This window comes from Denticeps clupeoides, chromosome 9, assembly GCF_900700375.1.
Source record: "Denticeps clupeoides chromosome 9, fDenClu1.1, whole genome shotgun sequence".
In the NCBI taxonomy this organism is placed as follows: domain Eukaryota; kingdom Metazoa; phylum Chordata; class Actinopteri; order Clupeiformes; family Denticipitidae; genus Denticeps; species Denticeps clupeoides.
Window position 1 is genome coordinate 13,425,489 of NC_041715.1, and position 25,163 is coordinate 13,450,651.

Below are 25,163 nucleotides of genomic sequence, written 5' to 3' on the forward strand. Positions count from 1 at the left end.
TCACGAACACGATGAAGGTCTGAAACTTTCCACAGGGACATGCTTCTCAGAGAAAAAGACAGATAAACTCCTCAAATGTAATCATTTGTAATTAAAGGACATGATTTACGCTGAGATTGCCAGATATGGCTCGGGTTTACGTTTGGTACATGACTAAGTGAAAACCAGAGAGAGAGACAGACACACAAACCCCAACTCTAGGTTGCAAAGGCTTATCGATATTTGGTGTCCTATAAGGACATAACTAGATGGAGTTGCTTAACTGTGGATGAGCAAAAAAGGCATATTTACAGGAATAGGATAACAGAATACATTCCAGATGACATTATGTAACAGACAAATAAACAATATTTTCTTGCATTCCACCCAGGGCTGGCCGATATGGCCCAGCAATATCCTTACATTTCCTCTAATTCACCCCTTTATTGCGTAAAATGAGAACTATAAATGAAGGTAACTCTAGTTTAATACTTTTAATATCATTAACACTTTTATTTTAAACCAAAGAATAATACCGATAAGATTAAGTAGCTCACATGTTAAAATTTTCTTGTTGAAATGTAAAACTCCAGTAGCACTTTCTCAGCAAAAATAGCGACCAGTCTGTTGAAGATTTGGGTGAAGTGTGGCCAGACATCCTCTTGTCCTCAGATGTGTCCTCTATTTGGAACATGGAAATTGTGTTTGGTCGCGTTATTAGAATTGTCTGGGTTACTGAGCTGCCTAAACAGTTGAAGTGAAGTGTAGTGATTGTCACATGTGATACATAGCACAGCACACGGTGCACACAGTGAAATTTGTCCTCTGCATTTATCCCATCTCCCTGAGTGAGCAGTGGGCAGCCATGACAGGTGCCCGGGAGCAGTGTGTGGGGAAGGTGCTTTGCTCAGTGGCACTTCAGTGGATCAGGATTCGAACCGGCAACCTTCTGTTTACGGGGCCGCTTCCTTAACCACTAGGCCACCATTGTCACGTTCTACATGCCTATTCACTTCTATTCCAGCTAGTTGGACCGGTCTCCCACAGCCTGATAGTGATAGTGTAAGTAATGCTAGAAACCCGCAAATAAAAGAACCAGTGTGAACAGATGATGTAGAAATATAAAGTGCGAGTGGAAGTGAATAAGCCTGTAGGATGCCCATGAAATGAAAAATGTTTAGGCAGCAACTGGCGAGAGACTCTGTGGTGCCATACTGAACCAACTAATCTTTGTTTCAGTTTCGTAGCATTTCCTCAATCCTGCTACAGACTCGGGTGCTGATACTTTGGTCAGTTCTACATCTGCTTGCTTGTTTGTTTCAAAAATAATTCCTCACCACTAAAGAAGCTGTTTTTTTGGGAATTAATCCTTCACCAGTAGCACTTCCAGCCATGTTTGCCTTCACCATCACAACCTTGGACCGCGCATGAGTGTAATCCGCTGTGATATCTTTACGCCATGAAATTTGTATATAGGGTTTTTAACCGCTATTATCATGAATGTGAATTACATGATATGGCCCACTTCTAATTCCACCAGACCGGTCTGGATTTTTATGGCTAGAGAAAATTATTTCGCATAGCAACATGCACTACGACCGGTCCAAAAAGGAACAGGGGAAACTGGCCGGCCTTGCTGTCTCTGATGTCAAGATTTCCGTGGGTTACGCTCACAGCTGTTCTCCCCCGAGGAACCCAGACGGAGTCCAGCCACCTGACCTCTGTCCAGCACATCACATCAGCCAGTGTCCAAACACCACCTGGCAGGGCTCAAAACACACACTGCATATCCAGGCTGTGTGTCACCCTCCCGTTTAAGTCTCTACATTCCTGAAGGACCATCAAAGAACTCCTCTGCGTAAATAAGATCTGGGAGTCCTTCACAGCGAGGAGTGATGTAAATTTGGGGAAGTTTCACACAGCATGAATGATACAAAAACAAAATGAGCATTTGAGCATGATAAGGCTTGCAGGCCTGCAGAACAGATTGGTGTAGAAGAAATTTAGAAGAAAACTGAAAAAGATGATAGAAAAAGGCTCAGCCTTAAATAAAAAGAAACAAAGCAACATTAAGAATCTGTGTGGCCAGTGCAACCTAGTCAAAACCCTACTTTACCTAGAAACATGATTTATGGTCTTATGTAATAAGTATGCAAACCCAAACCAGGATCCTCAACCAAAGAATCATTTACGTAAAAGCACACAAATTTTAGCAAAAGAGATTATGTAGTTTAGACGAAAGTAAAGTGCATTGGATTTGATCATCCCTGCTGCAAGATTAAGTATTAGTGGAGCAGTCCTATAAAATTCATCCAAACATACTCCTAACACTGTAGCAACACACATAAATGTAGAAAAGTAGCTAATGTTAGCTGAAATGAAGAAAACATCATACACAAAAAATCCTAAACTTTGAATATTTGATGTTCTGACCTGTCGAAATGTAAATTTTGAACTTTAAGTTGCAGGTGGTGAATGGCAGAATGCTGGAAATGATTCGCTCTAACACAGACCTAATTTGATCATCCACTGACACCCGCCATCTAACCACTAAGAGACACCAACCAGCCCTTCCACTGAAGCTCCATCTGGGGTTCGGTGATGTGGACACAACCTTGTTCAGCTTCCATCTCACTTGCAGAACACTGGCAACCTCAGTTGGATCAAGTTGAACCCCCCCCCCTCCCCCAACCCTGGCTAACCTTGGGCCAAGGCATCACTAGTGCCAACGGTCTGGAGCAATAAAGCCTGGAGATTATGGGCCCTGACGTCAGCGTGGTGGGCCAGTCTGGGCCTCCTGGGCGCCGGGGCTTGGACACAATGAAGTCTGTCTTGCAACAAAGAGCGTATGGGCCATTCTTCAGGAGTGATGCATCTGCATCTTTAGCTGATCATCAGCAAGGACCACAAATTTCACTATTAGTTGCTAAATAGAGGATCACTGTGTGCAGTGTGTGTGTCTGTACGTGTTGCATTGGAGGTAAAACACCCTGAGCGGGACACAAAAGAACAGTAAAATGCAGAAAAAGCTGTGGATTAAAGCAGACCATTCCGGTTTGCCTTAAGGCGGTCTACTTGGAGAACAGTGACGAGCAAGACCATAAATGCCATAAAGACCATAAAAATCACAGGGCCAACGTGTGTTAGTGTTAAATCTACAAGGTGGGCCATTTATATATTGATACACCTTAATAAAATGGGATTGGTTGGTGATATTAACGTCCTGTTTGTGGCACATTAGTATATGTGAGGGGGCAAACTTTTCAAGATGGGTGGTGACCATAGTGGCCATTTTGAAGTCGGCCATCTAGAATCCAACTTTTGTTTTTTCAATAGGGTCATGTGACATCAAATGTATTGGTAATTTCCCAAGAAAAACAATGATTTAACATAACTTTATTATTTCTTGAGTTATTTACAAGTTTCTGACCACTTATAAAATGTGTTCAATGTGCTGCACAGTGTGTTGGATTGTCAAGGTGTATCCATATAAATGGCCCACCCTGTATATGGAACCTCTACAGGGGTTTCTCTTGGAGAGAGAAAAGAAAAAGTAAATAGATGAAGCAAATTCAAGTTTGTTTGGAAGAAAATGCATATAGAGAAACTGGCTCAGCATGATAAAAACTAGTGGTGGGCCGTTAACGTGAGACTCTTATCGGCGATTCACAAAGTTGGGTTGGGAGCTGGGTCTATACTACGCAAGCTATTGTGCCGGAGTTAAATGGTTACACTAGATTTATAAGCATATTTCTTCTTTCTTGTGTCTTTTAGTTTCTAATTTTCTAAAGACTTTTATTTTGTTTTTGAGACCCTGTTCAGGTCTCTTGGACACATGGCGTGAGCTGTGAGAGGTGCGTGGGGTTTGTGTGCAAAAAGTTATTTCTTTCATTTTAATTTATGTACATATTAGGAATATTTTGCATGCGTGTTATTTTGTGAATTTTTTTTATGTTCTTTTAATACTGTATATTGTAGAGAGAGTTGCAGAAAGACGCGATGTGTGATGCGATGTTCTGACGTGACCTTGCTTTTAGTACAGAATACACTTTGCACAGAAAATCTCTTGGGTGTCAGCTCATCATTTGTGGTTAAAGAAATGAAATCAAAAAGTTACACAACGCAGAAGAAGAACCGCTACACTATGATGACTTTCACCTTGATATTTTAGCGTGGATGTATACCTAGCCGAATTGCACCGTAGGGGGCGAGAACGAGTCTTCGAACTGTGAAATAACCACATCAAACGTGACGTGGTCACATGGATGCAGCTATTTAACTGAATAAACAGTTGGTAAACACAAGTACATCTTATTGAACATAATTTATTTTCATCACCAATTATCATAGTAGAACAGCTTTCTCAAGCAGTTTATGATGCATTTTGGAAACAGGAGATGAGCCCCTGGTCTAATTGAGAAACCCGTTCTCAAAGACTTACTTTTAGTCATTATTTGGGTAGCACACATATTCTGAATGCCTTTGGCAGAATTCAAATGAGCCATTTTAATCTAGATTAATTCCAAGATTACAGTGAGATTAATCTAGATTTAAAAAATTAATCTATGCCCACCTCTAATAAAAACACAATCATAGAAAGGTAGTGTTTCCAAAATACCACACTTGTCCCTTTCTAAATTAATTTAGGGGAAGTATGTGTCTGGCAGTAAATTCAGGTTTTTTTGGGGTACGAGGAGCCAGAGCCAGCCCGTAATTGCTGGTCCCCTCAAGCCAGCCAATCTCAGACTGATGACAGGAGCACTGGGCATTCGCAGCAAAGCTCTGCTGTCACAGTTCTTATCTCAGCTGGATTTATTTCGGAAAGCCAGGAGAAGGTGGCTGTTTTTACGGATGTACAGATCAGTGTACCGTAAAGACCGTAGCAGAAAAAAAAGATCACATCATCTGGCCAAAAGCCTAGACAACCCCTTCCTTAGCAACAATCTCACAAAAACAGAGCACATGAAGATAACATTGGGACTAATTTTAGTAATAACTACACCTTCCGATCAATCCTTCAAAGTGAATTATGTAAAACGGGACCTTTTATTTGCACCACTGTAGGGTTACAACAATAACAGAGAATAACAAAGGGTGGTAGTAGCCTAGCGGGTAACACACTCGCCTATGAACCAGAAGACCCAGGTTCAAATTCCACTTACTACCATTGTGTCCCTGAGCAAGACACTTAACCCTAAATTGCTCCAGGGGGGGACTGTCCCTGTAACTACTGATTGTAAGTCGCTCTCAATAAGGGTGTCTGGTAAATGCTGTAAATGTAAAATGGATCTGTCTGCACACCAAACAAAACCAGTTAAACATGGCAAGGATCTCATATGATGCGTATCACGATCCATGGGTCACATAAGATGAAATCATGATACTGTACATTTAGCGAAACTCTACAGTTCAGTGAAAATGTAGAAACCAAGCTGACATACAAGATGCGGTCTGAGATCTGTGCGGATCACATTTGGTCATTAGATGATATTTGAATACAAAAAAATGTGATTGTTTGATGTCCCTGAATCGATCCAGTATCACCACGTAAAATATCATGATGTAGTTCTATATCGATATTTTCTAACGCCCGTAACAGTGTAAGAAATGAACCACCACCAGAACATCTACAAAACACCACCAAATATCCCAGCCTCCGATGCACGCATCTCTTTTAACAGGGCCAAAAACAGAAAAGCAAGTCAAAACTCAATATCTAGGTATAATTTAATTCCATAGCAACCATCTTTTTGGATCTGAACCAGAAGGACGGAGCCGACCCTTTAAACAGGTTGGCAGAAGTGAGTGCTTGGAAGCGCGGGGAGGATTCGGGTAAATGCTGTGCGTGGAGCTGAGCGAAGAGCACACAGGTTGAGTTAGACTGCTAATTACATTTAAAGGTGGACTGGGAATAGAACGGGCAGGACGAGGTTGGTAATGCCTGCAGCCGGGCAGCCTCAGACGATTTCTCTGCCGGAGAAACCAAGTCTTTAAGAGAACACGCAGAATTGTTCTGTACAGCCAGTTCATGAACAGCAGTGACAATATGTTCAATATGTTCCCGGTCGTGATTATGAGGTTGAGTATATTTGTAGGACAGGTATGTTAGAATCTTGAAATTTCTTCAAATTAAGCAAAATTGTCCATTAAAAATTTTTTTTTTTCTCAATACGTTTCATTAAATCATTCAAAATGTCAATATTAATAATGCATGACCACACGAACATTAAAATATATTGATTTTTCAACCAACCCCAATTCATGAATAAGGCTGTGAGGAAAATTCAATTTTCAAAGGCAATATTTTAATTAAAGTTTACAAGCTTATTAATAACCTTTGAAAAACCCAATATATAAAGTTCAACTCTTTCCCCCAAAGTAATTATTGTGTACCCACGTGGGGATATACCATCAGTCCTTTTGTAAAATAAGATGTAAAAACTGCTCTGATCAGATTGCCAGATCCTTGCCGACACACACAGCTCTGAAGCAACTAAACCATCATTCCAAAGCACGACAGACCAGACGAGCCCCGGCAGAGGGTGAGGATGTGCGAGGATGTGTTTGGTGGGACGGGACAAGGGGCCGGCGGCGTGGTGAGTATATAAATCACAGGGAAGCATTAACACCGCGCCGGGGGCTTGACTCCTGCGTCGAGAACTCTTAGATCAGATTGACAGCAGGTGATCTCCGGTTGAAGCTGCTCTCTCTCCGACGTGTCGGTAAGAGGATTAGCGACGGCCGGGTCCAGGGAGGTGACACCGCGAGCCTGAGGCTTTAACTCTCGGCTCACGGCGAGAAAGCCGCTACATCATTAGATCAACCCTTGGATTAGCAGATCCCCTCTTATCGGTGTGCAGAGACTTTAGCGGGCGGCTAATTAGCTCGGCGTTTAACCAGCAGATGCCCGGGGAGATATGGTGCCGTGGGGCAACGCGACAGACTTGAGAAGGACCTCTCAGAGGAGCCGAGTTTCGGAGGAAAAAACCCAGCGAAGGGCAAGAGAACCAAGCAGAAGCCAACAGCAGACAAATACAAGTAGAAAACCAGCGCAGGGATCGCAACACGTCAAGCGTTAAAATTACAGGACGCTGGAAGGTGCCTATGGAGCCACTCTCAAATGCAAATTATTTCCCAGACGGCGTGTATTTCTACCGCGATCCCTTTTGGGAAATTCAACAGGACAAAAATAAAAAAAAAAAAATAAAGGAAACAGTCAAGTGTTTGCAATAGCTGTAAATCACCCAGGGATCCAAGCAGCAATAACATCAAATACTCATAACACCTCTTCACAGATGATGGAACACGTTCTCCCCCTCGCTTCCCACTTTGGCAAACAAAACCGAAGCTGCCGGAGTCGGCCAACTCAGTTCCCGGCCTGACTGAAACCTGCAGCCTTTAACGTAAAAAGATGTGGAAATTGGCTTAGCTGTTCGGTGGAAAGTGTGGAGTGAACACTGTGAACTGGAGTGAAATAGACAGAGAGCGAGAGGCGAAGCCCCAAGGTTGCTCCACCGCCACAGATAGGAGGGCTTAGAACCTAAAAAGCCAAACGCTCAGGTGTGAAGCCTCCAAAGACCAAAACAAAAGAACATGCCGTCCCAAACATTCACAACACAGACAGATACAGGGGACAAAACATCATTTATTTGAAATGAGATGCGGAGTTTGAACCTTTCTTGGGAGGTTCGCAGAAAACAAGGGGGCTACAAGCATGTCGCATTTCAAGGATTCTTCCCATGCAATCCTATCACCGCTTCCCATCCAGGATCGCAGCAATTAAATGGAACTCTACCAAGCCCCAACAATTCTGCGAGACACTGCAATTTTACCCAATAAGAGTCACCTATTTTTCTTCTTTTTTTTTTCCCCACCATTCCTGTCGAAATACCATCGCTCTGCCGAATTGGGTCTTCTGCATGTATGTACACACACACACACACCACAAAAAGCCTCACAGATATTCCACTAAACATTTTGGCTGAGTATGTGAGAACATTACATTTTTGTACAAATACTCTTCACGTGAACTGGTAGGGTGGTAGTAGCCTAGCGGGTAACACACTCGCCTATGAACCAGAAGACCCAGGTTCAAATCCCACTTACTACCATTGTGTCCCTGAGCAAGACATTTAACCCTAAATTGCTCCAGGGGGGGACTGTCTCTGTAACTACTGATTGTAAGTCGCTCTGGATAAGGGCGTCTGGTAAATGCCGTAAATGTAAATGTAAATGTTGCCTATATTGAGGCAAGTTAAGTTGCCTTTGGTTTTTAGTTCATTATATTTATTAAAAAATATAGAAATATGCGTAGCAACCAGGTGAGCGGAGTCCGGAAGGCACTGCATCCCAACGCAGCTCCCGTGCCAAGGAGGACCAGAATCAGTTCAGAACGTTTCCATCCACTGAAGAGTATCGGAACAGAAGACAGTGCCAGAAGACTCTTACCTGGGTGGCTGCGGGAACTCATGGTTATCGGTGGCGGAGCAGAAGGCGGGGAAGGAGGGGGGAGGGGCTTGGGGAGGAATAGCGCTACGCTCCGATGCGCGTCAGGTGCGCGCGGCCCGATACCATCCACAGGCGGCTGTTGAGACTGCTCAGGTGGAGGAAGATCTCAGGAGTTCATGACAGCCGGAGGGGCTCTGATTGAAACACCGTCCAGCTCCTTCTCCTCCTGCGACCAGTTCTGCGTGTCAACTAGAGAATAAAACCTGAAAAAAAAAATGAATCAAACAGGTTAAACTGGCTTTTATTCAGTTCAAACGGAGAAAGATCAAGCGAAGTGTCACTTTACCGTGGCGGCCACCTCCAGCTGGGCGATTCGACCCCCCAGCCCCACACACACACACACACACACACACGTCTCTGCAGTAAAACACAGCCGATCAAACTCCTCACACGTTGGACAGAGTCTCAGCTGCCAGAGACGCAGGCGGAGTTACCGAAGTGAAGCTCCACGCCCCGCATAGTTACGGTATTTATCAGCAGGAGGTGACATGTAAGGTATCTGCTGCTACTGGAGGGACTTATTGTCCGCCAGCACATCACCGTGTCAACGCAACACAACCCGTCTCTGTTTATTTTGATAGGGTGCGTCATGTCAGCGGCCACAGGCGGCACTTTACACGCAACCCGACCCTCCCCGCCGACTCAGCATTTCGGCGTCCCTGGCGTCCCATCGGAGGCAGCGGACCCTCCGTGAGGGACGCGTCAGCCATTCAGCAGTCCTGTCTGAGGGGCACGGGGACAGGCTGCACACCTTCTCACTTTTAAATAAGACCTGTCAGGCAAGGTGGGTGAATAAAAAAAGATGAATAATGTACAGTCCCTGACAAAAGTCTTGTCGCTTGTATACAAACTGACCTCTTTTTTTTTTTTGACAGGAAATGGCTCATTTTATTCCCAACAGCTTTTGTAATAATGTTTCAGTGTAAAACGAAACTGTCAAAAAGTATTCTAATAGTCAAAACTTGGTAAAGCCCGTTGAGTCCATTTTTGTTAAGACATAAGTGTTGTCACCTTGTCACATGAGCTTCACCCGTGACTAATAATGGATGCATTAGGTCACAGGTGAGTATAAAAAGAAGCCCAGGACACTAGACCTTCACATCAACTGCAACTACACCTCTGCAAACATGCAGGTTCACCCTGAGACTAAAGTGGCTGAAGACCAGATCCACTGCTGATGTGGCAGACACCTTCTATGTGTCTCAGTGTCAAGTACAGAGGATAAAAAAACCATTTGAAGAGACTGGAGACGTTTTTGACAAGCCAGGTCAGGCAGACCCCACAAGACAACTGCTCGAGAGGACCGTTTGTTGGCTCGGAAATGCAAGGCCAGCCCATTTTCCACTGCAGCAGAGCTCCACGAGACCTGGTCACCTGAAGTCCCTGTGTCAACCAGAACAGTTTGTCAGATTCTGTCTCGAAATGGCCTCCATGGTCGAATCAGTGCCCAGAAGCAGCAGCAAACAAAAGACAACTGAAAAACTGTGTGTCATTTTCCAAGGCCCACAGCCTGCTAGGATGGACGCTGGAAAAGTGGCAGAAGGTGGATTTTTCAGATTAATCTTCTGTTGAATTACACCACAGAGACTCACTGGAGCCGCGATGGATCTGAGATTCAGCCAGAAAACAAGGTGAAGTAGATCAAGATGCTCCAGGATTGGCCAGCCCAGTCATACAAGATAATATATTTGGATCTCACAGCACCACTACTTAATTTGCTGACATATTTTTGTATTTGAAGTAAATTTGTTCAATTTCTGTATAAGCAAAGATGATAAATCTTTTTTAGTAAAACTAATTTATTTCAATGCATTAAACATCATTTGGTCGGGTTTTAGCTTTTCATATGAGCTATTTCTAACACCAATTGATTAATTAAAAGTTAATAACAGGTGTTTGAACAAATTAGATTGTCAGGGACTGTATACTAGGGGTAGAAATAGCCAGTTTCTCACGCACACGTTCAAAAAAATTCCAGGATATCAATTATGTATCACCAAAGTATCAAAAAATATTGCAGAATCAGTTTAAAGTATACATTTAGAAAAGTGCATAAAAGTGTGGAATTGCAAATAAATAATGATTCCACTAGTAATGCTTTCAGAGCACTTATTCTGTGTTATTGTTGAAACCAAACATGACGACAGTGGAAAATGAAAGGCATGGGTGGCATGGGTGGAGTCAAATATTCAGCACTCCTCTCAACTGCATGCAGCGATCTTCGTTTTGAACAAGAAAATCCAATTCAACTGGCAAAGCGTGATCCCAAGCCAAACGTCAGAACCCTTATGGTACTCTGACAGACCAGAGAGGCTCTTCAATGAAATGGACCAGTACAGGACAGCGGCAGCCTGTATGAACTGGAGTCACTGCCACCCACACACTTCTCAATAAGTCACAGAAACTCATGAAGGGTGGAAAGGACACAGCAGAGGGGAGCAAAAAAAATTATTTTTTAAATTAAGACAAAGCAAGTCATCCCGGTAAAAAAGAATGCCTTTCATAGACTTTGTTTGTTTAACAAAGGCCTGTAGCAGGGCTGGGTAATATGTTTATTAAATCCATAATGACGTATGAATGTTCCAATACAAAGTAATTTGCTTTCTTTTCACCAGTTCCCTAAAGATATAAGACTTGTGTTCACATAGTTGATCAATACAACAGCGACGCACCATGTAATTATGATTAGAGCCTTATTGACAAAGTAACCTTACCGCACACCACCAGTTAAGCTCTGGGGTGGAACTGGCTTCTGTCAGCACAGATGACAAACAGAGGGACGTTATCCGAAACTGGGCTGGAGCCTTTGAAATAATGAGGAAATAAGCTCTTCCCAGGCTTATAAAGGTCTAATGACATCACATTCCCACGTGTGTTGTGTTTACGTGTCCAAGCAACTTATCCATCAGCTAAAGGCACTAAGTGCAGGTCATTGGACTCTTTAGAACAATGTCCACTACCTTTGCCCGGCCTCAGGGTGCACTTCAAAAAGCAATGCAACCTGGGAAATAAATGAATTAATAAAAACTTTTCTGTGGCCACAAGTGGCAGGATCTGGAGTCAGTTCTTCATGTACACTGGAGACCCAATGACAGCGTTCAACCTGCACCGATAAATAACGAACCAGCAATGGGCACAGTCTGGACCAGAGGGGGTTTCGTCCTCAGAGCGACAACGTGTGTGGGGACGGTACGGACGTTATTTTCAGCCCAAGGCCAGGGCCCTATGCGTTTAGACTGCACGTTACGGGCAGGTCCACGCACGTTACGTTTCCTCCGGGGTCACCTGCAGTTTCCCACTGAGGCCTGCGAAGAGGATATCAGTGCAAAGCAAATTTACAGCACAGAGGACGCTGTGGAAAACCTACGCATGAGGTAGGGTATGATGTGTAGGAATACTACAAGAAAGTAACGTAGTGAAAAAATGTTGGTGCTTAGAGTGCTTCACTGAGCTGAAATTAAAACAAGATAAATGAAATAAAAAGGAAATCTAAATTTAAAGTGTAAGTGTTTTAAGGGCTTGAACTTGTTTATCATCTCGGCCTGAGGATCTGTTTGCTGAAAGGCAGCGAGGAGCTGGGCCAGTACATTTATAACTCCATGTAATGTGTTTTATAGATGCACTGTGCTTTTTCAGCGGTGATCAAAATGCATCACCTAACCGCGGTAAATGCTGTTTACAGTTCGATTAGAGTGAAAATGGAAGGTGAAATGGTGAAACGGAGGCTACTTCTAACGTCTTGTTTGCAATGGAAAAAAACGACTGTGAAAAATGACGTTAAATGTATGAATGACTCATAACGAACATGTTGGTACGGCCACAATAATGTCGGGTTCAGGCCTTAGAAAAGACGTACTTATATGAGCCCGGTCTAACTGTTAAGGCCTGATTACAGCTTTAATCCTTGGCCACACCTACTAACCCGACCGCGGCAGCATGCGCACTTTTTTTTCGGGGCAGTGGTGGCCTAGCGGTTAAGGAAGTGGCCCCTTAAACAGAAGGTTGCCAGTTCGAATCCCGATCCGCCAAGGTGCCACTGAGCAAAGCACCGTCCCCACACACTGCTCCCCGGGCGCCTGTCATGGCTGCCCACTGCTCACTCAGGGTGATGGGATAAATGCAGAGGACAAATTTCACTGTGTGCACCGTGTGCTGTGCTGCTGTGTATCACATGTGACAATCACTTCACTTTCACTTTTAAACAGACAGGAATATCTGGACCATGACCAATCAGAGCCAGGCCCCGCCCTCCACCATCTCCGACTGGTTCAGAATACGATACGTTACAAAGACTTTCCCCTTGGTGATTTTTTATTTTTTTTTGTTGCACTATTGAGAAATTAGGCAGCAAATTGGTTGCAGTCTATAGACCTGCCGCTACTGAACTATTAATTTGTTGTACATGAGCGCTGGCATCAAGAGAGCTCTGCTACTTGGCACCACCACGACGTTCTAGTCCATATTTTTCATTATTAAAAGTTCTTTTGTTGAAAAGGCTCCAAATGGCGCTGGAGTATTCGTAGCGGCGCAAACATAACATGTGGTTGAGGACGCATGCGGTAAACAGCAATTAGGCCCGTGCTGGCTGCGGAATTCATCTTTCCGACGCACTCCAGTCAGACAATGGCTGCCTCTCGAACCTAACCGGCAGTAAATAATTCACTCCGAGCCTGATTCCTTGCGACGCGCTTCCCGTGGCAGCAGCCTCTCGTGCGAGAATAGCAGGGGGACGGTTATCAAAAGATGTCACTCAAGGACAAAAACTCCCCAAAAGAGAAAAAAAAAAAAGTCGGTCAAGCATTGTCCTGTTTTCGGGGGGGTGCCTGTCTGAACCTATTGTCGCCGGGGGCAGACGGCGCAGGACACCCAATCCCTGCACCCCAGCGTCTACGTCACGCACTCGCGTCCTCCAAAGGAAGCAGGTGCAGGTCCCCGCTGCCGCCTGTACGAGCGGCCTGAAGCACAAGCGAAGACGCCTCCACCGAGTCTCGATGTGACCTCAGCTTCCTCTCCGGTTGGTTTGTTTTTTTTCCCGCCCGCCCCTCAATATGTTCTGTTCTTTTGTCTCGACTTGCGTCAACAGATACTGATCTTGACTACACGCGCGGTTGAGCGAGAGCGTTGGCTTTAAAGTACAACGAAGCGGGGACATACCCCCACTTCCAGGCAGTCACTTTGGAACGGAGCGTTCTTTTTCACCAGGAGCTGCAACCAACGATTCCGCAAAAACAAAGTGGGGCAGTGGTGGCCTAGCGGTTAAGGAAGCGGCCCCGTAATCAGAAGGTTGCCGGTTCAAATCCCGATCCGCCGAGGTGCACGTCCCCACACACTGCTCACACTGAGATCTTAAAGCACCATGCAGGAAAAAAGCAGGCCCAGATTGGGCCGAACGATTTAAATATGAACAGATAGGGCTAACAAGCATAGCCCATGTCGAGAGCAAGCGTCCTTGCTTGTGGCTGATTGGTGAACATGACTATCACACAGTGATAGCGCAATGTGATTGGACACCGGGGGGGGGGGGGTGGCACGTGCACCCTCGCACCTGCTGGGCTACACCTGTTCTTAGGCCGAACACAGGAAGCGCCTGAAACCCGGTATTTCCCATAGCTTGTCAGTGCGGAATCCGGAACACCGGATCGGTTCCGGCTAGGCATTCGCATGGCGCCGCCCTGAGCACAGCATTGGAACAGGGTGGGTTTCAGTCACGCAGTTATGATGGACAATACGTCTTTGGAGGGCAACATTGCAGAGGGTCTGTACTGTACGATTTAGACCCAGCGTCTAGACAACAATACAGGCGTTGGCGCATTGAACGCCATTTGCGAACTTTATTTTACTGTCTGCACGCCGCCTCAGACACACAGCATGTTGTACGGCCAACGCTCAGCTGCCTTCGTCCGGTCCCGTCGCTGCCGCTCTTCTGCCTGCATCCCCTGACCGTCTCCAGCCAACACCGGCATGTCTGCGCATGCATCTTCCCGCAGCAACCCAGACATTCACCGATGGAGCCTGCGGTTGCACGGTTTCAGTGTGATTATATCGTATAAGCCTGGAGTAGCGGTCCACTGGATTTCCCACAGGAGGCTGACTGGTAGCTGATTGATAATGCCACTGTTATTCCCCCTGAAACAAGTTAATAAATGATGTTGAACGACGGTTTATATTAAATTAGTAGAGTATCCATTAACCTTTGAGATTTTGATGAATTTTGGCCATATCTGTAATGGAAATGCAGCTACTCTTATATGCGGGCCATGAAATAAGGGATAATTAACAGCAGCCTTAACGGAGTATTGAAATCTTGAATGAACAGTGACCACTGATCCGTTTCAAGCACGCTTTCAAGCTTGATAACCCTTTCCTGAATTACAGAGAAGGAAATCCTAGAGTCCTAGATTGGCAATAAAGTGTTGGCGGTTGATGCTGAATGCAGCATTACGGCCACATTTTCCAATTTAAAACCATCAATGCCATCGACTGAAGAACCCAGCCAATGGGGACACGTCACTGTGTGTTCATCGGTGCTGGTCCCAAGCTCGGGTAGAGTGGCAGGTGCATCCGGCGGCCTGTCAACGGTGCGGAATACCAGACCGGTTGACGCGCCGTGTCGACCCCGAACGGGAACAGTTGAGGGAAGGACTAAAGGTCAAAGCACGAACGGCATTGTTGTACCCGTCAAGACACTCAGACTCACACCTTCCCCATCGTCGTCCAGCTGGCTGGGACAGCCTGCCGCGGTGCATCGTGGGGCAACGAGCAGACGCCGGTGGCAACCTCTGTTTACGGAGACCTGCTGTTTGCGCGCGCTCAGGATCGTGTCACCTAGTCTCGCGCTAATGAGGATGGCGGCGGCACTCCGAAAGAACCGCTAGCATTCATTAGACCAACAATATAAACAAACAAGCGCTTCATAATTGCAGTCTTGGGACATTTCGGCTGCAGTTGATTGCCAAACCAAGCAGGCGGTGCCAAGTTCTGCAGGAGCACAATTGAGGGCCCAGTGAGCATTCAGACAGGCGAACTGCACCATGGGTAAAAGCCCATTCCAGCTTCCTGGTGTGATTCTCCAACTCCCCGAAACAGAAGTCAAACAGTGTCATGGAGGAAAAGAAAAAACACACACACATGGGAAACACAAAAAAAATCAAAAACAGCTACCAAGCAAGAAGGACTCGGCACCCAAGCGATGAGAATGAGACCTCGTAAGGAGACACGATGTGATTGCCAGACCACCTCCAATGTCCAACGTGCCCACTATTCCGCCCCTGCATCCCATTACCAGCCCCCTCCCGCTGGCAGCGGCCCAGCTCTCATCTCAGCCGCGGATACGGGCGCGCACCGCGAGCTGGCAAGCGCCGCGAGTCGGCCGGCGCTGTTAATTACGCACCCCGAGGAGCAGAATTGATTAGCGGGGCCTTCAGACGCATTTGGAGCCCCGCAGCCGGCGTTTAGGCCACGCATGCTTCCTCCAGGCCGCTGTTACGAGACCGTGTTCTTAGAGAGCAGACTGCAAGGCCCGGAATTTACAAGATGGCGCGATGGCAGAAGCACGTTCGTCACCACACGTGCACACCACTGGTACAACTTACTGGTAGGCGGCTAGTAGCCTGGCGGGTAACACGCTCGCCTACGAACCAAAACACCCAGGTTCAAACCCCACTTACTACCAGCGTGTCCCTGAGCGAGACACTTAACCCTGAGTGTCTCCAGGGGGGACTGTCCCCATCACTACTGATCATAAGTCGCCCTGTACAATGAGGGTGGTTGTAGCCTGGTGGGCAACACACTCGCCTACGAACAAAAACACCCAGGTTCAAACCCCACTTACTACCAGCGTGTGCCTGAGCAAGACACTTAGCCCTGAGTGTCTCCAGGGGGGACTGTCCCCGTCACTACTGATCGTAAGTCGCTCTGTACAATGAGTAGTAATAGCCTGGTGGGCAACACGCTCGCCTATGAACCAAAACACCCAGGTTCAAACCACACTTACTACCAGCGTGTCCCTGAGCGAGACACTTAACCCTGAGTGTCCCCGTCACTACTGATACAATGATCTTCAGCAGGAGCGTTCACTCCTCTGATCACCTCACACTTTATCTATAGTGACGAAAAAACACTTGATAAGTCAATTGCATCGCATCCAATCTTTCTAGTTATGAAAAAAATACTTTTTACTGCTTAAAAAAAAACACGTGTTGACGTGTTGATCCGACGTGCGAGAAACTGTTTAACGCAACAAGTCGCACGACGCACCGCAGCCGCGACGGGGGGGGACGAAGTGACCCCGGTGGGGGGGGGTCTCGGTGGTCTCGGCGCGGGGGTCCGCAGGTTGACGCGTCGGCGGCGCAGAAGTGCGTGAAAGTGGCCGAGAGAGTTGCGTGGGTGACTGAGAGCGCACGGCGGCCGGGCGGGAGCGCGTTGTTTTGATCGCGTCGAGCGGCGAGCGCCGCTTCAAAGTTTCTCGGTCCCGGCAGAAAGGCGCGCGGGCTTCGGCGCGCCCGTCGGCGGGGGGAAGCGGGGGCGCTTACCTTCTCCCGGTCGCACCGCGGACCGGCCGCTCCGCTCCGCTCCGCTCCGAGCGGCGCCCTGAGCTTTAATTCCCGCCGGAGAGGGCGCGAGCGAGGAGGCGCTGGCCGACGGGCTCCGCCATACTGGATTTTGGCGGAGGGACGGGTCACGTGTCCGCGTCCCCGCGTCTCCTTCGGGGGGGGGGCGGAGTTACGGCGGCGGCCGGACTGCACGTCCCCGCTCGGGACCTCCGCTTGTCCTCACCTGGCGGAGGGCGCGCAGTTAATACAGGGTCACGGTTCCCCTATACATCCTTCGTGAAACAGATATAACGCTGATAATAGAGACACAAATACACCATGGTTGCTTTCACGGTAGCTTCAACATGGAAACTTAATTCAGCAAAGGAACTTTTCTGGCGTTTTACAATCAGTAGTTACAGGGAGACACTCAGGTTTAAGTGTCTTGCTCAGGGACATAATGGTAGTAAGCGGGATTTGAACCTGGGTCTTCTGGTTCATAGGTGAGTCTGTTACCCGCTAGGCTACTACCGCCCATGATTGTCATTGTGAAACACTGCAGCACAGCACACGGTGACACAACGAAATGTGTCCTCTGCTTTTAACCATCACCCTTGGTGAGCAGTGGGCAGCCACGACAGGTGCCCGGGGACCAGTGTGTGGGGACGGGGCTTTTGCTCAGTGGAACCCCGGCGGATCTGGATTCGAACCGGCAACCTTCTGATTACGGGGCCGCTTCCTTACCTGCTAGGCCACCACAGCCAAGATTGTGAAACGCTTGTCCGCACATATTAGTATAGCCACAGATGGATCCCAGGCATAAGAACTGCAGACTTTATTTATGGATAATAACCGGATTAGTTAAATTTGCCTTAATACTCATATTTACTAACACCTAACCATTTTCAAATTATACTTTGTGTCCCAGCAAATTACCTACATTTACATGATTATCTGCAAATGGCCCGTAATGGTTACACAGAATATTTATTTGAACAAATAATGCCATTACGTAAAGACGCCTCCCCACATCCTGTCTTTGACAGCAGATGTGCATTTTGTTCCGCACAAAAGGCATGGGAGATAGTAATTAGCATCACAATGCTCTCCCACCCGCCACTGTACGTAGCTAAAAGCTTGCAGCAAATTTGCTGTGGGTGTCACTTAGTCACGACAGCACTGACTGAAGAGCGGCAGGAACACTGCACTCCGTAGCATTTCATTATTATGGAGGACATGGGTTCGCTGTGGTGATTACTTTTTTTTGGTGGAAATCTTGTCAAAAGTTCGGATGGCGTAGGCTACGGCTCATTATGAGTGTTTTGAGCTGCTGTCCCGAAAGACCAAAGTCTTGTGTCTTCATTAGACTGCACCCATACCAGACATACACGCATTAAAATGCATTTAGAACACACATGCCATGCATGATTGTGGGTTGAATGGGGAAGAAAGGCTGTATAAATTTAAATATATATAAAGGCCGGAATAAAGTTTCCCATGCTTTTCAACCTTTGCAGAGTTGATATCCACATCATTTAATCTGGAATAACATATAAACATAAAAGGTTTGAAAATAATTACGTTTCTTTAGATACCAAGTCAGATGGGTATTGGAATATTTTAAAAAGACTAAAAGATAGGATTCATTGGTTGGTTGATAACAGTATTTGCATTGTACATCATATGCCTCTTATCTATGGAAGCACTGGAGATTGTAAGCATTGTTTCACTGCAACAGGCATCCTATTTAGAGCGCTCTCCCATCTGTAGCTCTGTTGTACCCCCTGCCAGAACATTAATGAAAGGTTGCAATAAAACCCTTATGCCTCTACGTCCATCCTCCTATAGAACGAAATGCAAAAAAATGGCTGATGAGCTTGGTAAACACAGCTTTCTTTCTTAGCTTTCTTGAGAAAGTGAACAAAGTGAACGAAACCACACAAAAAAACCTCAATAAGCTTTTCGCTCTAATGTAATTATCAGCATGTTCTCCAGAGCTATGCTAAATTGAAAACGATTGTGGTTCATGCTGCCTCTCGCTGTATTTAGCTTGCTGCAATTATGCCAGCGCAAAACATAAAGGAAAATAATTAGTCTGTCATGAAACATTATATCATAGCAGAGTAGGATATTTGCAGATGAGCAACAACAGAGTGTCTCAAGAAGCTCTAATGGTTAAGTGACAATAATAATCCCCTGGCAAATTAATTATGCCTGCAGAAACAGGCATTTATGGGAGAACACTGTGGAGATTATTTCAACAATGCAATTGCTGTTGCAAATAATATCTACCTGCGGTCATTTTTAAAGCAGAGCTAACTGGAACCTTTCATTGAATGAATACAACTGTAAAATAATGAGTCAATATGAATTGAACCAAATGTAAGAACCATTTTAATGAGGTTTTAAAGAGTTTTTTATGTTGAAAATGTGGCAAAAGTAGAGAGTTGGCTGATAAGTAAAACGGGTATTTGTACGTTGTTTCTTGCTGTCGATGTTGTTAAGCAAGCTGCTAGTTAACTTTGCATTAACTTCTGCTTCTTTTGTATTACGTTTTATTTCAAAAGAGAAAAGTACAACAGACTTCCAGAAATTAGCAATGTGTCAGTGAATGGTTTTAATAAAAAGAACATTGGGGACAGAGAAAAGTCTGATTTCATTTCTCCTTCATTAACGCAACCTTTTTATTCTCCATTGAATAATTTTATTCTCCATCTCACACGTATGGAGTTAAGTTTTTCCTTAAAGGCGCAAAAACAGTAGAAGCCAAGATCGAAACGTTGCATTATTAGGTATGGAATGAAACACACCACAGGCGAAATAAATACAAGGAACCGGGTGGGATGACTTGTTGTCGTGCAACTTTCTTCGGCCAGTTGTTTCCTGTCAGGAGGATCCCATTTGCACTTATCCTCAAAAGCAAACATTCAGCCGAGGGCTGATGAGGGGAAAAGATAGATAGACAGAGGGGGAGCCCTCCCCATTGATAAAGCCGGGCCCTTTTTAATGATCAAAGCGGCCCGACGGCAGGCCCGCTGAACCCTGCCCGAAGGAGAGGAGGAGAGTCCAGCTGTGCGGCGGCCCATCGTACACAACGTGACAAACACCTCTGATGGATCACAGCCGCCCGCCGCTCGTCCTCCGCCGCCAGCGCTTTAAAAACGAGACGTTCCGGAGGGCGTGTCTTCCCCGTTTGCCATAAACTCTGCAAATGAGTGCGATCCCTCTGGATGTTTTCAGCTCGGTCAGTCCATTCTCTGTCCACGGTGCGATACATAACGTCGATGGATGAGCAGCAGTCAAGCGCCACGCTTTTCTTCTGTGCGCAATGGTTCCCTATTCTTCTTTGCTATTCCACTAAATCCTAGAAGTGACAAAATCAGCACAAACAAGCACTGACGTGGCAATAATAAATCAAACGGCAGGAAACCAGGAAAAGCATAAAAGTCCACCAGACGTCATCAAAATGAAGCATCATAAATAAATGTAAAAAAACGTTAACAACGTAGAGCACGGAGAGTCCGCATTTTTCAGCCGTTTTAACAGGGAACCCACGCATTGCTGGCACCGCCAACGCCGGTCTGTTTACCCCAACCTCCAGCAATCGTTCGAGGTTCGCAGGCCCCAGCCGCGCTGATGGGAAAGGTGCTCCGAGCCGAGAGAGCTGCAGGCAGAAATGAGATTACAGCCATCCTGCAATCTGTTTACATTCCCTAAAATGAGCCCGTCGCTTTTCTTCCTCTCCTTTTCCATCGGCCGGCCGCCTGTCGCCGTTATTAACCATGAAGCGGCCAATCTCCCCTGCCGCATTCCGAGCATTCCGGGCGAGCGGCACAGCTCCTGAAATTGTTTTTGGAGAACGCATGGGGGGAACTGTGCTGTGTTACGTGTCAGGGAGACAGCAGTGTTGCAAAAAAACGGTCTAATAAAAATAATGGCCTGTGCTGATGCACAGTAGTCGGGTTTCAGCCGAAATGAGGCTCCTGTCACAACTATGCTAATACGTGTAACCTGTGAAAAGATGCTGTGATTTTCACATTCTGAATGCTGACTTGCACTTTCGCTTGAAGGTATATTGGTAACATACTGTGGAAACCGGGAAACCAGGGATTTTTGTAGGAGTACACATCTAAAGTGCATCTAGCAGCAATCAGCGTGACTTCCGCAATAAACATACAAGGTGTCCCCAGCACTTTACATCATTTGTGTGGCAGCTATTTGGCTACCCAATAGAAATAAAACTATATCGCAATCATAGAAAACAAACCATAAAAAAATCTGACAAAGCTGTTAACAGATTGAGAAGTTAATAGTACTGGTTTAGTAATATCAACCTGGGTAAAAGATGAGGTCGCGACATTTGAACCATGCGACCATACGTGTGTGCCTGTGACAGCCATGTCAGCATTTTCTGTGTATTATCCATGCATTAATGCCACTGGTTTACCTGGTCTTGACCTGCACAGACTGTGGCACATTCTGACAAGACACCAAATCATATGAGGAGTTTGCATTACATTTACAGTATTTATCAAACGCCCTTATCCAGAGCGACTTACAGTCAGTAGTTACAGGGACAGTCACCCCCTGGAGCAACTTAGGGTTAAGTGTTTTGCTCAGGGACACAATGGTAGTAGGTGGTATTTGAACCCGGGTCTTCTGGTTCACAGACGAGTGTGTTACCCACTAGGCTACTACCACCCCATAGTACCACCCTCAGTACTTTGACCTCGGCCCCATAGACATGACTGCAAATTGTTACAGTTGTGTCCTAAAATGGAGTGATCTGTCTGGGGCAGAGAAAAAACGAGCAGGATGAAGTTAACTAATTATGGTACTTTATCATAAAAATATGTTTTTGTTAGATGGCTAGCACTTTGGCTAACAAAATATAGCAGTAGTTACATTTCCCTCATTACAATAGAATTATCCATGGAGCTTTGAGGATTTAAGATGTCAGGGCTACATAACTGGTAAATTTGGACCCCTTTTCCCCTAATGCATCACAATATCAGATTATTTATGTGATAAAGACTAGAGGCCTAGTAATGTAATAGGTCAGTTTTTTACTGTAACTGTCAGGGCCAGTGGGGTGGCGGGTGGTGAGTTCAGCTGGGGTCCAATTTAGCCCAAAATACAGGTTACACAGGCCAGTCCAGTTGCCAACTGGCATATCAGTTGGCAACTGGCATATCAGCATCAACATGAATAAAATATCAACATGAATATTATTTTTTATTGATTGTCACACACATCAGCATTTTTCAATCACAGCAGATGTTCTCTGAAAGCATAACTGCATGTAATTGTATTCCGATTTACTGTAGAAGCAATGACAGTCTGCAGACAGGAGGACGATCTTTGTTCACTTGCAGCAATCTGGTGAAATACTGCCCCCTATTTGATGGACTTTGAATTTGACATTAGGACAAATGTTAAACCTTGTGCCTTTAATCTAAATGTACTGAATGGAAGTTCATTGCAACCAGTTGAGGGTGTCATTAAAATTTCGGTGAAACATGAAGATCAGTAGAGTTATTTTCAGAATTGTGTCTTTGGAGCATTGCTTCCAGAAACACTACAAGAGCCAATGTTTCACTTGGTATTTTGTTTTGATAGTGTCATGGCCAATGCGCCTCCAGCCCGCTAGAGGGCACCTCACCAGCCTGGGAGACGACGACCCGGAAGAGGAAATGGAAGCGGGCGGTGGCAAGTATAAAAGTGAGGTAACCCCAAGGAGACGCGCCCGCTCTTTGTATGAGTTTACTCGCCAGAGACGCTAGCTCTCTCACCCCCGACCTAAGATAATTGTGATTCCTGAAATACGACCTTCGCCTGCCCACGACTTCGAGAATTGCCTGATCCCCTGGAAACCACGAAAAGAACCCCGACCGGAACTTCCTGGCTACAACCTCTACCTTCCCCTGACCTTGAACCTACCTGACCCATCGGTTAAGATGGGATTCCATGCTCCCCTACCTTCCTGCCGCCCAAGACCTACTCCCGTCCAGTCCAAGATCCTGGACCATCCTGAAACCCACCCACAGATAGATATGTCATGGGAATCAAATTGTATTTTGTATTTTTCATACAATCCTGTTAGAGAACATGGCCACTGTCCCCAGTTAACACTAGACGGGGTTTCAATTAAAAATAGTCTGCCGATAAAGCAATGGTGCTGCCACTGTAAATGTCAATACATTTTTAATGCAGAGCTGTGGTGAGACGTGGCAGCACAAATCTGCCATTACAGGGCATCTGTTGTGGCTGAGCCATAGTCATTTTTTTTTTGTGGATCACTGTTTCTTCTGAAGAACTGGGGAAATGGGAGAGGAGCAGCCATGGACTCCTTTCCTCCCCTCAGTAGGTGCCAGTCAAACCAGCAGGGGTTCGTGCAATGGTCCACACCACGCAATCTCCAGACTCTCTGTCCTCACCTCTTCCCTCCTCCAATGCTTAAAAGCGCTGGAGGTCATTCCTCCATCCCTTCTCAGGAATCTAATGCATGTCCTCGTGGTTTTTTGTTTTCTTCTTTCCTTTCATCTTCTTGCTGCTTGGCCTCCACCATTTTCACCGGAACTGGGGATGGTTCCTCCGGGAGCTTCCTCTGCCAGCTTTTTCAACGCGTTGCCTGCGGCCATCCTCACTGTTTGTGTTTTTCTCACACATCTGACAGTCCCAGTCTCGTCCCCCACAGGTTTAGCTTCTATATGGGAGCCAATTAGTGGGGACGTTCCTATCAGGAACAGGGCAGCCTGGTGAAGCGCCACCCACGGAGGCCTGACAGAGGGTGCAGGGACAACTCTGGTAATGAAGGTAATTGAATTTTTAATTGTTCCAAGTGGCTGGACCTTTGCAGTACGATGCAGTGGGTTGTTCTAACTGTCTGATCAAATGTAATTAGCTTCATTATTCATCACCAGTCCTTGCACCAATGACATTTTTCATCATTCTACAGGCAATTAACCTGCAGTTACATAGTTTTATTAGAGACAGTTGATCTGAAATGACATTTAAAATATGTCTTGAAAGACAATGCAGAGAGAAACCAGACAAACCAAATTCCAAATGAGGGAGTATCCTGCACTGTGGTTCATGTCCCTGTGTAAAATAGTGTACTTCAATATAAGTAAGGTACAGTAAAGAGTGAACACAACCAGGGTCAAAAGTTCAATGGGGGAGGGAGCACCAGTGCAACAGGGCATGGCCAGTCATTTGGCTGGAGAATCCACCAAGCGTCGGACTGACATTCACTTACATTTGTTACGCCCTTTAGGCCGTAGAATGGCTTGGTGTGCTCTGTGTTGTGTGTTCTCTTTTAGGCTGTCTGCTGGGGAGGAGATTTGGATTACAGCTCCACCCACCAATTCCCTCGTCAACTGGCATCCAATCAACACACAGGACAGAGAACTACATTAGGACCATTCTAGCCACCAGCCGGAGGAGGAGGAAGTGAGAGGAGAGAGTTTGGAGTTGGAGTTTTGGATTGTGTTAGAGTTGGAGAAGCCTTTGTTGTGTGTTTAGTGATTAGTGATTAGAGTGATTAGTGTGGTTAGTTGTGACTTTGTTGTGTATTTGTATTGTCTCTCCTTGCATGGTGTGTTGTCCTCCTGTGAATTGTTGTGTGGTTGTTGTATATAGCACTTTAGGTTTGGTTGGTTGTTCACTACTCACTGTAAATAAAAGCACAATATTTCACTTGGGCTTGGAATCTGTGTCTTCCCACTGCACACATTCCCCTTGTTTGTTGTCATGTTTCTTGACCCCTAGACAGGGACGTGACACATTGTATTGTATTCATCTGTAGATATAGTTGTATCTTATTCTTATTCCAGAATACTTCTGTCTGACTATCTCTGCTGTTTTCTCTGCTGAAAGGAGCTGGGCAATTGAACGGCACACATAAGTGGTATGAAATGAGAACGCGCTGTCCAAATTTGTTAAATGTATCATTAATTACCCTTTAATAATTATTATTGCAAGGAAACGCTGAGCTCTCTGTTGTGTCTTTAAAGCAATCCAATGGGGCTTCCCGTGTTTTGTTATGTAATAAAAAAAATTGTGATTGCTTGGTGTGACCTCACTTTGGAGGAGCAGATATCGTCTGTGTGACTGATTGTGACAGCGTGTGCTGGGACACTTTAC

At 45.7% G+C, this 25,163-nt stretch overlaps 1 protein-coding gene across 2 annotated transcripts in view; it reads right to left on the bottom strand.

Moving 5' to 3' along the window:
* Window positions 1-17,149, bottom strand: part of hdac4 (histone deacetylase 4) — a 140,464-nt gene extending 123,315 nt beyond the window's left edge. The window contains exons 1-2 of one of the 2 annotated variants that reach the window (XM_028990486.1): window positions 17,019-17,149; window positions 8,428-8,690 (exon numbers count right to left, since the gene is read on the bottom strand). In XM_028990486.1, the coding sequence (XP_028846319.1) occupies window positions 8,428-8,449 (22 nt within the window). In that variant the 5' untranslated portion in view covers window positions 8,450-8,690; window positions 17,019-17,149. Of the gene's footprint in view, window positions 1-8,427; window positions 8,691-8,773; window positions 8,906-17,018 lie in introns of those variants that run through there. The other variant, XM_028990487.1, reaches the window with a different exon arrangement.
* Between the last annotated feature and the right edge of the window lie 8,014 nt (window positions 17,150-25,163).